Source organism: Trichomycterus rosablanca, chromosome 9, assembly GCF_030014385.1.
Source record: "Trichomycterus rosablanca isolate fTriRos1 chromosome 9, fTriRos1.hap1, whole genome shotgun sequence".
Lineage (NCBI taxonomy): Eukaryota > Metazoa > Chordata > Actinopteri > Siluriformes > Trichomycteridae > Trichomycterus > Trichomycterus rosablanca.
The window spans coordinates 38401648-38415458 of NC_085996.1; the positions used below are offsets into that span (position 1 = coordinate 38401648).

A 13811-nucleotide genomic window follows, 5' to 3' on the forward strand; every position below is an offset into this window, starting at 1 on the left:
GATCTGAACGTTCGGCTCATCCCCGCCAATACAGAGCACACCAGCACACCAGGCTGTTTCCATGCAGTAGAGAGCGGATGAGTGATCGGGGAGCCCCTGAGGGACGGTGAGGGGCAGGGTGGGTGCGGTACGGATAAGAGAGACTGAGATTTAGGAAGTGGCTGATGTCATTCTCCAGATATGTGAGGGAAGGTCCAGCCGGAGAACAATGGGGCTCAAGGACTTCCGCTTACATACGACTTCTTTATCTGATTTAGTGTTTCAGCTTTTATTTTGTCTCGTTCTTCCTGCAAACACGTCTTAAGATGTTCAGCAGTACGGGGTTCAAAATCCTCCACACGTTCTCTATTGGGGACAGGTCAGGACTGCAGGCAGGCCAGTCCAGTACCCGTACCCTCTTCCTCCACAGCCACGCCTTTGTAATGTGTGCAGCAGGTGGTTTTGCATCGTCTCGTTGAAAAATGCTGGACGTCCCTGGAAAAGACGACGTCTTGAAGGCAGCACGTGTTGCTCTAAGATCTCAATGTACTTTTCTGCATTATTGCTGCATCACAGAGTGTAAATGACCTTTACCAAGGGCACTGACACACCCCCATACCATGACAGACCCTGGCTTTTAGACGTGTTGCTGATAACAGTCTGGATCCTTTTCATCTTTGGTCCGGAGCACACGGCGTCCATTTTTTCCAAAAAAGACCTGCAATGCTGATGCATTTGACCACAATACACGTTTCCACTGTGTGATGGTCCATCCTAGATGCCTTCAAGCCCAGAGAAGTCGACACTGCTTCTGGACATGGTTAACATAAGGCTTCTTTTTTGCACAGTAAAGTTTTAAGTGGCGTTTGTGCAGTAACTCTGTATTGTAGTGCATAATTATTTCATTTATTCACCTCATTACCAGCCCTAAATTGCCCCCGTCCCAACTTTTTTTGGAATGTGTTGCAGGCCTGAAATGCAGGAATGGATGTTTATTAATAAATGAAATTAAGTTGAGGTTCATCCTGTCTGACATCAAATCAAAGTCAAAGTAAATGTAAGAGACTCTGTGTTTTTATTTTATTTGCATTTTCCAATTCGTCCCAACCTGATTTGGGGTTGTATTTACTGAAGCGTTGCTTCAGTAGAGTGGACATGTTTCCCCTAAATTATAATTTAGCCATATTTTTTTTGCAAACATTTTCTTCTCAACTGTCACATGTGGCTATTTAGCAAAAACAAAAAGTATCTAATTGTCTGTAGTTTCATCAGCTGATTCGTAACAATATCAGATTCTGTAATTAATAAATTAAGAAGCCTAATGTTACTGCTGGGTTCTGCTGATAAAGCATTTTAAGCCTCTTTACATTTACCATATCTGTCCAAACCGAATAGAAGCACACTGTTCCTTTTAAACACCAACAAACCAACAAACGCCCCTCTGCAGGACGAACGGAGTCCCTTCTATACTCCTCTTTAAGTGTTCGGGGGGCGACTCATTCAGGCCGTGTGCTCCGACAGGAAACTGATCATGGACCCGGCCGGCTCATCTGCTCTAATCGTCTGTAAACAGTCCACAAGTCATTAGACACCGGAGATCTTCTCTTGAAGATAATTCTGTTTACAGCGTTTGGTATGTCGGAGACAAACACAAGTTCTTCTTCGTTCTGAGCTAAAAGAAGTGCTGAATGACGGACGCTACATAGTGAAGGAGTGAAACTTTCAATCTCATGGTTACTAGTCATATAGTCTCCTTCCTCTTACAACCCCAAATCAGAAAGAGTTGGGACAGCATGGAAAATGCAAATAAAATAAAAACACAGTGTTCCTTACATTTACTTTGACTTTTATTTGATGTCAGACAGGATGAACCTGAGATATTTCATGTTTTATCTGCTCAACTTCATTTCATTTATTAATAAACATCCATTCCTGCATTTCAGGCCTGCAACACATTCCAAAAAAAGTTGGGACGGGGGCTAGTAATGATGTGATGTCAACAGGTGATTGTGATCATGGTTTGGTACAAAAGCAGCATCCAGGAAAGGCTGAGAGTCTCTGATGAGTAAAGATGATCAAAGGATCCAGTTTGTCCACAAATGTGTGAGAAAATGATTGAAATGTTTACAAACAATGAACCTCAGAAAGATTGGAAGGGATTTGCATGTTCTCCCTCTACAGTGCAGAATATCAATAAACCATTCAAGGAATTTCAGTGTGTAAAGACCAAGGACGCAAGATTAAGCTGAACGCTCGTGATCTTCCATCCCTCAGACGGCGCCGCATCAAGAACCTCCACTCAACACTAGCTGATATAACCACATGGGTGAGGGATTAGTTTATCAAACCTTTATCAAGCTCTACAATACAGAGTTACTGCACAAATCATACTTAAAACTTTACTGTGCAAAAAAGAAACCTTATGTTAACCATGTCCAGAAGCGGTGTCGACTTCTCTGGGCTCGGAGGCATCTAGGATGGACCATCACACAGTGGAAACGTGTATTGTGGTCAGATGAATCAGCATTCCAGGTCTGTTTGGTGGAAAATGGACCAAAGGCAAAAAGGACCATCCAGACTGTTATCAGCAACAAGTCCAAAAGCCAGGGTCTGACCTGTCCCCAATAGAGAACGTGTGGAGGATTTTGAACCCCGTGCTGCTGCACATCTTAAGACGTGTTTGCAGGAAGAACGAGACAAAATTAAAGCTGAAACACTAAATCACTCGGTCTCCTCGGTGCCAAAACCTCTTTTAAGTGGTGAAAAGGAACGGCAACATTACAAAGTGGTAAATGCTTTACTGTCCCAACTTTTTTTGGAATGTGTTGCAGACCTGAAATGCAGGAATGGATGTTTATTAATAAATGAAATGAAGTTGAGCAGATAAAACATGAAATATCTCAGGTTCATCCAATGTAGGAAACTTCATTTTTCATACTGTCCCAACTTTTTCTGATTTGGGGTTGTATATCTGGATAGTGGAAACCATATTAAGGAATAATAGAGGAAATATTTGGTCTGGGTTGTGTCTGTGTTTATGACCAAACCCACTATTGTTGTGTGTTTAGCCATCGAGAGCTTCCTCTGCCTCAAAGTGCTCTACAGCTAAGCTTTGGTTTAGACATATTAGACGTAATTCTAAATCAGTGGGGATTAGATTAGATTGTAGCTGACCCTCGCCAGTATTCAAGTGAATTAGTTATGAATGACCACTTATCATTTCATTTTCATCAACTGCTTTATCCTAGTCATGGTCGTGCGGATCTATTTTCCCTGAGAAACACTGGAATATCAAGGACAGGACGCCAATCCGAAGCATTGCTCAGTCAGTGCTCGAGTTTTCTCCCAAATGATAATCGGCCATAGTTTTGTAAAAAAACAGCCAAACCCTCGGACATAGCCAATGAAGTCTGACAGACCGCTGCGCTGCGCCACCCGAGCGCCAACCGGACATTTTCAATTTGGTTAAAACCACTTTGCTGTTGCGCCAACTCGACTTTACAGTTTTATTGATATGCTGGGCTTTTTTTAATAAGCGTCAGGCTTTTTTTCAGTCACTGAACTGGATATTTGATCTAAACCCTGCTGATTCAGACAGAGGCTGCATGATTTTGATTGGTTCACTCCTATACTACAGATTTTAAGATGGGTTTTAAAGAAGCTGAAGAGAAATGAACCCATGCATAAAGTAACAGTAGTCTTGGCTTTGAAAAATGAACTCGGGGAGGTTTTTATTTTTATTTTATTGATGCATTTTCTCCCTTTTTCTTCCTATTTAGCGTCTTTCTATGCTGGTGACCCCTATCGCACCCAAGGAGGGTATATTCAGCCCACCGACCCCTTCATATCCTCCCATACCTGGTGGATTTAGTCCGGTCTTTTCCCACCCGGCAGATTAGTGGCCGATTTAGTCCGCTGCAGGCACTGCAGACAGTCAAGTAGTAGCAGAGCCGAGATTCGAACATGTAGAGTTCAGAATCCCAGCACTGGTGTGCTAGTGGAATCAGGAACATTTTAAAGAGCTTTGTACTGTTTTTATCAGACGCTTTTATCCAAAGCGACTTACAGTACTGTGACAGTATATTGTCCAAGCAATTGAGGGTTAAGGGCCTTGCTCAAGGGCCCAACAGTGTCAACCTGGAAGTGGTGGAGCTTGAACCAGCGACCTTTCCATTACTAGTCCAGTACCTTAACCACTAGGCTACAACAGCCCTAAAATGCACACACACACATATACACATTTATGTTTTTGGCAGTTAGCAGATGATTTTATCTCTTGGCAGTGATGGGCTTGAACCAGCGACCTTTTGATTTCTAGTTCATTACCTTAACGAATAGGCAAAGAACTGCCCTACCCTTAATCTATCATAGGTGCCCCGCCCTTTATCTTTTTTTCCTTTATACTCCATATAATAATTTATAATCAATTTTTCTATAGATTCAATTATATTTATCTTATATAGTTTCCTGATCAGGGTCACAGTGTGCGCCTAAATGCCTAGGTTTTCTTTTACATACCCATCGACTCCACACCCCTCAGTATACAGTAGCTAATTCACACACTGCTTGTTTTAAAAGCCCCATGATGGAACGTAACCCCATCCAGGCTGTGTTTACATCTCGGTCCCAGTGTTCCCCCACACACACCCACCCTGACCCTACCAGTATAAACTGTACTGGAGATAAATAAATCGATCGTCTTTACTTTTCCTCTTCATAGGTTGCAGTCGGTATTATTTTAAGATCATTTGCTTTATAAAAATAATGAATTTAAAGCTTCGATTTTCATTGTAAACTGCTGTTATGTGATGCTTAGCTGATTGCACAAATGTACACCGACTAGGCATAACATTATAACCACTGACAAGTGAAGTGAGTAACACTGATTATATGTTGCGTATGGGGCTGCATAGTCGCAGACCAGTCAGGGTGCCCATGCTGACCCCTGTACACCACTGAAAGCGCCAACAATGGGCACGGAGCATCGGAACTGGACCACAGAGCAATGGAAGAAGGTGGCCTGGTCTGATAAATCACGTTTTCTTTTACATCACGTGGATGGCCGGGTGCGTGTGTGTCGCTTACCTGGGGAACACATGGCACCAGGATGCACTATGGGAGGCGGTGTGATGTTTTGGGCAACGTTCTGCTGGGAAACCTTGGGTCCTGCCATCCATGTGGATGTTACTTTGACACGTAGCACCTACCTAAGCATTGTTGCAGACCATGTTCACCCTCTCATGGAAACAGTTCCCTGATGGCTGTGGCCTCTTTAAGCAGGATGATGGTTCAGGAACGATTTTAGGAGCACAACGACGAGTTTGAGATGTTGACTTGGCCTACAAATTCCCCAGATCTCGATCCAATCGAGCATCTGTGGGACGTGCTGGACAAACAACTCCGATCCATGGAGGCCCCACGTCACAACTTACAGGAGTTAAAGGATCTGCTGCTGACATCTTGGTGCCAGATACCACAGCACAACTTAGGGGGTCTAGTGGAGTCCATGCCTCGATGGGTCAGGGCTGTTTTGGCAGCAAAAGGGGGACCAACACAATACTAGGAAGGTGGTCATAATGTTATGCCTAATTGGTGTATATGTATATATAAAAGCATTCAAATGTATCACCAATTATTTTAGATTTTAAGGTGGACTTATGGTAGCCGCTCTGCTTGTTTAAGGCGTGTGCTGCTGCTCCAGTGTTAAATGACATTCAGTGGCATCGTCTCCATGGTCATGTGACCTTATTATTAGTAGTATTTAATTAAAAAATCATCAGTGTCTCTAAAGCATCAGATCTTCAGATGTGATGATACTGACAGGATGTTGTTTGTGTTATACAGATGAGCACCATGCCAGGTCTGCCCACGCGACCCTGTTTCTACGATATCGATCTGGATCCTGTTACAGAGGAGATAACCGGGCTCTTCTGAACCTCTTCATATCCGACACTACCTCTCAGGTGAGACGTACAGAGATACACTGCAGAAATAATAACAAATAAGTACATTTTACGAACCCAAATCAGAAAATGTTGGGAGTTCCTTACATTTACTTTGACTTTTATTTGATGTCAGACAGGATGAACCTGAGATATTTCATGTTTTATCTGCTCAACTTCATTTCATTTATTAATAAACATCCATTCCTGCATTTTAGGCCTGCAACACATTCAAAAAAAGTTGGGACAGTAAAGCATTTACCACTTTGTAATGTTGCCGTTCCTTTTCACCACTTAAAAGAGGTTTTGGCACCGAGGAGACCAAGTGATTTAGTGTTTCAGCTTTTATTTTGTCTCGTTCTTCCTGCAAACACGTCTTAAGATGTGCAGCAGTACGGGGTTCAAAATCCTCCACACGTTCTCTACTGGGGACAGGTCAGGACTGCAGGCAGGCCAGTCCAGTACCCGTACCCTCTTCCTCCACAGCCACGCCTTTGTAATGTGTGCAGCAGGTGGTTTTGCATCGTCTTGTTGAAAAATGCTGGACGTCCCTGGAAAAGACGACGTCTTGAGGGCAGCACGTGTTGCTCTAAGATCTCAATGTACTTTTCTGCATTATTGCTGCATCACAGAGTGTAAATGACCTTTACCAAGGGCACTGACACGCCCCATACCATGACAGACCCTGATAATGACACACCCCCATACCATGACAGACCCTGGCTTTTTTGGACTTGTTGCTGATAACAGTCTGGACGGTCCCAAAAAAGACCTGGAATGCTGATTCATCTGCGCACAATACACGTTTCCGCTGTGTGATGGTCCATCCTAGATACCTCCGAGCCCAGAGAAGTCGACGCTGCTTCTGGACATGGTTAACATGAGGCTTCTTTTTTACACAGTAAAGTTTTAAGTATCATCTGTGCTGTAACTCTGTATTGTAGAGCTTGATAAAGGTTTGATAAACTAATCCCTCACCCATGTGGTTATATCAGCTAGTGTTGAGTGGAGGTTCTTGATGCGGCGCCGTCTGAGGGATGGAAGATCACGAGCGTTCAGATTATTCTTGCACCCTTGGCCTTTACACACTGAAATTCCTCCCGATTCCTTGAATGGTTTAATGATATTCTGCACTGTAGAGGGAGAACATGCAAATCCCTTCCAATCTTTCTTTAAGGTTCATTGTTTGTAAACATTTCAATCATTTTCTCTCACATTTGTGGACAAACTGGATCCTCTGATCATCTTCACTCATCAGAGACTCTCAGCCTTTCCTGGATGCTGCTTTTGTACCAAACCATGATCACAATCACCTGTTTAGAATCACATCATTATTTTGTTTTTGCACCTCATTACTAGCCCTAAATTGCCCCTGTCCCAACTTTTTCTGTAATGGAGGATGTAGAGATGTGAACTGTTTCTCAGTTTGTCGTTCTTTCTCGTCTTTTCTGCAGTGACGCCACGTTTTCCACGCTGGAGTGACAGATCAACCCGACGCCAGTGTAACGTGTCATCCTGGCATGTAGAGGACCGAACAGTCCCATGGACGCGTTTATATACTGTATTAATCTTTTTATTATTTGTGTTATCACGTCTGCTGTTGTGTGCTTTGTTTACAGACATGAAAAAATCTCACGTTATTGTTTATAATTCTTGTTTTTAATGTTTCACTGTAGATTTAATGTTTACATGTAGATTTACTTTACAGCTTTTATTATTTTAACAGCTGATTTGATTTGTGTGTTTAAACAAGAGCTATGAGGCCAGTTTCTGTAAATGGGTGTGTTTTACATTACAAACCACCTGTTTTTGTTCTAGACGGGTTAAAGTACATGGTTAAAGTGATCCCCAAATGGGTTCAATATTGTTGTTTCATGGTTTTATTTCCTTTTTAAACTTCGATAAAGCTTTTTTGGTTCATTTTGCATTAATGTGTTTATTTAGGGTGGCGCAGTGGGTAGTGATGTCACTTTATAGCAAGAAGGGAATGGGTTTGATTGGTAGTCAGGGTCCTTTCTATGTGTACTTTGTGTGGGTTTCCTCCAGGTGCTCCGGTTTCCTCCCACAAATCCAAAGACCAACTGGAGCTGTGTGTTTGAAGTGTGTGTGTTTATTCCCTGTGATGGCCTGGCGACCTGTCCGATGTGTTTCCTACTTTTTACCCAATAAATCAGACCCACTGCGCCCCTGACCAGGATAAATTTATTTGTTTGTGTACGATGCCTTACCATGAGCACAAATTGCTTACGTTTGGATTAAACTTGCTGGGTTGTGCCCTGACACTCTCTGTATGTTATTTTTCAGGATTTATGAACGTTTATGAATACGCTATTTAAAAAGAACCCCACGCACTCATGACATCCCATAACTCCACACCTTATAGCTCGGTGTATCAAATTATATACTGAAAGAATTTTTCATACCATAAACTGATGAAAATATAAAATTAAATATAATTTTCAGTTGCCTGATTATTTCCAGGGTGGTAGCACTGTCGCCTAAGAGCAAGAAGGTCATGGGTTCAATTCCTTGGTGGAGCTGTCCGGGTGCTTTCTGTGTGGAGTTTGCATGTTCTCCATGTGTCTGTGTGGGTTTCCTTTCTTTTTAGTAGTGTGCTCAGTAGGCTCTGGTAAATCCATGCTCTTTTATTGGCACAATTTCAAAACATAACCCACAGCTACAAACTCTACAGTCGCTCATAATGAGTCAAATTATTTGTTTCTACAAGGACAAAAGCCACATCCTATGAGGCGTCCAACGGTGCTGCTGAGAACTCACAATCGACCTCTGTGTCGAGTCCACGCTGGTCGTACGGGCATGCTGAGCTTTTCGTTTTAAGTGAGAGATCTTATTTGAGGTAGAATAATGGGGTCTTAGGAAAGCAGCAGTAACAAGAGGCCAGAGTGAGACTTTCAGGACCTGTCGGAGTACCCCCACATCAAATTCATCAAACCACGTCTTAATAGAACTTGCTTTATCCACAGGGGGACGGTAAGCCGGAACTGGAAAAGCTCTTTCACAAATATGGATACCTTTATAGTCATTGTACAAGTACAGTGAGGTTCAGTGTGCTCTACTTATAAATAAATAAATATAAAATATATATATACATATACAAGTAGTTAGGAAGTAGGATAAAGCAGTATATACAATCAGTCCAGTGGAGAAGTGTGCAAGGGGCAATGCTTAATTTTTACATATAGACAGGCGTATGTATAAGTGAGGATCCCGGAAGTAGAGGATCTCAGTTTCCATGTACCACGGAGCATCATGTGGATGGTCGGGTGCGTGCACGCCGCTTACCTGGGGAACACACGGCACCAGGATGCACTACGGGAAGAAGGCGAGCCGGTGGAGGCGGTGTGATGCTTTGGGCGACGTTCTGCTGAGAAACCTTGGGTCCTGCCATCCATGTGGATGTTACTTTGACACGTAGCACCTACATAAGCATTGTTACAGACCATGTTCACCCTTTCATGGAGACCGTTCCATGATGGCTGTGGCCTCTTTCAGCAGGATGACCAAGCAAAAATGCTTCAGGAACGGTTTGAGGTGTTGACTTGGCCTCCGAATTCCCTAGATCTCAATCCAATCGAGCATCTGTGGGACGTGCTGGACAAACAAGTCCGATCCATGGAGGCCCCACGTCACACCTTACAGGAGTTAAAGGATCTGCTGCTGACATCTTGGTGCCAGATACCACAGCACACGTTCAGGGGTCTAGTGGAGTCCATGTCTCGACGGGTCAGGGCTGTTTTGGCAGCAAAAGGGGGACCGACACAATATTAGAAAGGTGGTCATAATGTTATACCTGGTCTGTGTATAGTACACTATATTCACATACTATACACCAACTATCCATAATATGTACATGCAGGGTGTAATAATGGACTCAAAAATTGGTGGCTTGGTGGCACTGTCGCCTCACAGCAAGAAGTGGAAAGTGTGTGGAGTTTGCATGTTCTCCCACAGTCCGAAGACATGCAGTCAGGTTAATTGGAGCAACAAAAATGACCCTGTGTGTAAATGTGTTGGTGAATGAAAGTGTGTTGGCCCAGTGGGCTGCACCCACCGCGACCTTGAGTAGGATACAGCGGTGGTAAATCAGGCGATGAACGAATGACTGAATAAATGATCTGGATGTGACTCAAGCGAATCAAAACACAAAGTTTGATTCACTGTTTCGAAGAATCGAATCACTCAGGTGACTCGTGGGCTCCGTCCCAAAACCGCATGCTGCTGCGCTTATTATAATCTGGAATAAACACTGAAGTGTGCTCGTGTGTGATTGCAGTACTGTACTGTAAGCGGTATTTAGTGGTATTTAGGATGTTATTTAGTACGGTATTACAGTGTTAGGTTTGGGTCAGGGCTGTATACCGAGTGCCCGGTTAATTCCAGTGTTTGATGCTGCGAGGCGGGTCCGGGAGGGAGGAGGGGTCCTACAAAGGTGATTGCGGACACAGCCGACTTCATCCCTGTAGGAGCCAGGCGACTTTGCGCGTTCGTTCTGAAGGAGCTGGTGCTGCCCACACCACACTGCCGGACCTTGGTCTTTAATCTGAACAGCAGTTCGTGTTGCGTTGTTCGTGTTTGTGTTTGTGGAACGGGATGGGAGCGAGCACATCCGAACCGCTGGACGCCAAGAGCGCCGAGGACGCGCCGGTGGAGGAGCGAGCAGAGGACCTGAGTGAAACCCGGGAGGACCAGAGCGAAGACGGAAAGGTAAGATGGAAAACTGGTGCATTCCAGTAAGAGACTGGTTGGGAGGCACCTGCTGGCCTCTTTATACACCGGTGCCGTACGTATGAACAGGTGCATAAACAGGTGCGCACATTGCGTCTGTTCTGTTCCTCCATGTTTCCTTGGATTTGTATGTCTCTAGGTGAACCTGTTATTTCAGTTTTTATATTGTAATATCAAACTTAATGCCTGTAGCACTCCATGGAGGCTATACAAATCAAAAGTAGTGATCCTAAGATAGAACCTTGTGGGATGCCAAACTTGTTAGAGCAGACCTTATTGGTGTTAAGTTTAAATGAAACCAAGTAACGACAAGCAGTATTGTATATGTCAATAAAGTCAATCAGTTAAATCCAAGACAAAATGATCCAACACAGCTTCAGGGACCTGGGTTTGAATCTGTAGATTTTTGTAGGTTCTCTCTATGTGTAGTACTTTGGTTTCCACCCATATTCCAAAGACATGCAGAAGATAGATTGGCTTTTCTATAAGTGTAGGGGAAGGGGTATGTATGTGATGTCCTGCAATGGCCAAACCGACTAAGATCCTGATCAGGGTGACACATTTACTGAGGAATACTGAATGATATATATAAATTATTCTGGATCTTATCTTAACCCCAGCGTGAACAAAAGCACAAATTCAGCTCAACCCATGTCCTCCCAGGGTTTATTTGAGAGTCTTTAGCTTGGTACCAAGTGGGAAAATATACAGGGGAAAAATAGTGGTCCTAGAACAAAGTCTTGTGGAACTAACAGCAAACCTGGTTTACCGTGCTAAGTAAAGCTATTAATAAATGTCATTTATTTAAGGTTATTCAGATGGTTTACGTTTCTGGGAACCAGTTCTACATAAAGAGCTCTCTGGAATATGTGAGCGTTCACTGCTAATCCAAACATCCTAAAAGATGTTTAACCTAACGTTTAAAGTGGTTCTGCGTGGTATCTGACTGGCTGCAGGTTCCACAGTGTCTGGATCTTGAGTATGTGTAAGTCTTGTATGGTATCCGGGCTTTATTTCTTCTTCTTGTCTTATTTCCACGCTGGTTCCTTCCACAATAAAACATTCAGCAGGTGGATTAATCAAGCTTCATTGCTCTTGATGTATGTATGTATGTATGATGGACTTGGATTTGCCATTTCTGTTTCTAGAACAGGCATCAGATTACAGCGACCCTAATCATGTTAGAGCTGTTACTGAGTATGAAAAAGTACTTAGACCCTTTTTGTCCTCTTTGATTTCCTCTCAGCTTGCAAAACATGTCAGTAGGTGGACTTATTTCTCGTCTGTTGTTCCAGGCTTCAGATAACTACAATCCAGACCACGACAGTTACAGAAAATACATGAATACTTAGATTCCCCTAAAACTATCAATGTTTTGTTCATATAGTGACTGTTTAAGCTCTTCCCAAATATTTTCGGGTCATTGTCTTGTTGCATCATACAACGTATGCATGTCAAGCTTTAAGACTGCACCATTACCCTGGCATCTCCTGGGTAAAATGTACTGGTACCATTTTGAAGTCATTGTTCCCTTACTGAGTGCAGGCTGTCTATGCTTCACAAACGTTTTACAGTTGAGTGGTCTGCTTTGCCTTGTAGTTCCTTTGCTGTGTTCTTGGTGTGATCTTTGCAGCACCCCCACTTCTACGGAGATTATCAACAGTGCTGATTATTTTCAAATCGTCAAAGAAGTGGTCTGCATGTTCATGGCGTTAGAATTGCTTGTGTAGCCTCAACAACTTTATTGTGGTCAGGGTCTGTAGTATAGTGTTAGTAGTGTACACTGATCAGCCATAACATTAAAACCACCTCCTTGTTTCTACACTCACTGTCCATTTTATCAGCTCCACTTACCATATAGAAGCACTTTGTAGCTCTACAATTACTGACTGTAGTCCTCTACAATCTGTTTCTCTACATACTTTTTTAACATCTTTTTACTTCAATGGTCAGGACCCCCACAGGACCACCACAGAGCAGGTATTATTTAGGTGTTGGATCATTCTCAGCACTGTAGTGACACTGACGTGGTGGTGTGTTAGTGTGTGTTGTGCTGGTATGCTGGAGTTTTTAAACACCTCACTGTCACTGCTGGACTGAGAATAGTCCACCAACCAAAAATATATTCAGCCAACAGCACCCCGTGGGCAGCGTCCTGTGACCACTGATGAAGGTCTAGAAGATGACCGACTCAAACAGCAGCAATAGATGAGCGATCGTATCTGACTTTACATCTACAAGGTGGACCAGCTAGGTAGGAGTGTCTAATAGAGTGGACAGTGAGTGGACACGGTGTTTTAAAATACCAGCACAACACACACTAACACACCACCACCATGTCAGTGTCACTGCAGTGCTGAGAATGATCCACCACCTAAATAATACCTGCTCTGTGGTGGTCCTGTGGGGGTCCTGACCATTGAAGAACAGGGTAAAAGGAGGTTTAAAAAGTGCTTCCAGTACTTCTGACCATATCGTGTGTACTCTTACATGCGGGTGATTAAACCCCCGTGTGCGTTTTTCGGGTGTGATGTTATGGAGTTAAGAACCACACGAGGTCTCGTCTGGAGGTGTAATGAGAGCCGGGCGGCGTGGAAGAATAAGCGATCAGATAAGAGCCTCATAAAGGATGGAAGAGGAGAAAAGGCGGGCGGGGCGGCGGGGGGGTGAACGAGTGCTGAGTAGATGAGAGGGACGAGAAGGGGAACACAGAGGACCCATTGAGGATGGGCAGTAGGACAACTTCTAAAGCTCAGGGGCGCCGTGTGGGCAGCGGCCCGAATCGAGAGCCGGAGATCAAATGAGGGAGAGACCGGGCCGAACTGAGACGCGTCACGTGGTGGAGAAGAAAGTAAAACGTGATGAAGCAGGTTATAAACATGTAGTTTTGGTGTTTAAACCTTTATTCTGTAAGTGTGTTTAATGGCTGAATAATCAAAACATTACGGCTTTGTTTACACATAATTGAATTCCCAGTTTAGTCATATCCAGTGACCCGATTCATATTTCACTTCCTCTGCTTCTGCAATCCTCCATTCCTACGTGCCTTGGATCAAGCAGCAGATGTTGTAACTGCATGAGGAATCCCTTCCAGGAGTCCCACCCTGACGGTAGCAGAGCCAAGATTCAACCTCACGAATCCCT

General features: G+C 43.6%; 2 protein-coding genes across 2 annotated transcripts in view; both read left to right on the forward strand.

Annotated features, from left to right (window-relative positions):
* The window catches only part of mthfd1l (methylenetetrahydrofolate dehydrogenase (NADP+ dependent) 1 like), a 59557-nt gene extending 51354 nt beyond the window's left edge, over window positions 1–8203 (forward strand). Inside the window, exons 27-28 of the mRNA XM_063001460.1 lie at window positions 5824–5942; window positions 7376–8203. Of these exons, the coding sequence (XP_062857530.1) occupies window positions 5824–5913 (90 nt within the window). The 3' untranslated portion in view covers window positions 5914–5942; window positions 7376–8203. The remainder of the gene's footprint in view (window positions 1–5823; window positions 5943–7375) is intronic.
* A 2215-nt stretch (window positions 8204–10418) lies between these two features.
* The window catches only part of akap12b (A kinase (PRKA) anchor protein 12b), a 65251-nt gene continuing 61858 nt past the window's right edge, over window positions 10419–13811 (forward strand). The window contains exon 1 of the mRNA XM_063002386.1: window positions 10419–10646. Within this exon, the coding sequence (XP_062858456.1) occupies window positions 10533–10646 (114 nt within the window). The 5' untranslated portion in view covers window positions 10419–10532. The remainder of the gene's footprint in view (window positions 10647–13811) is intronic.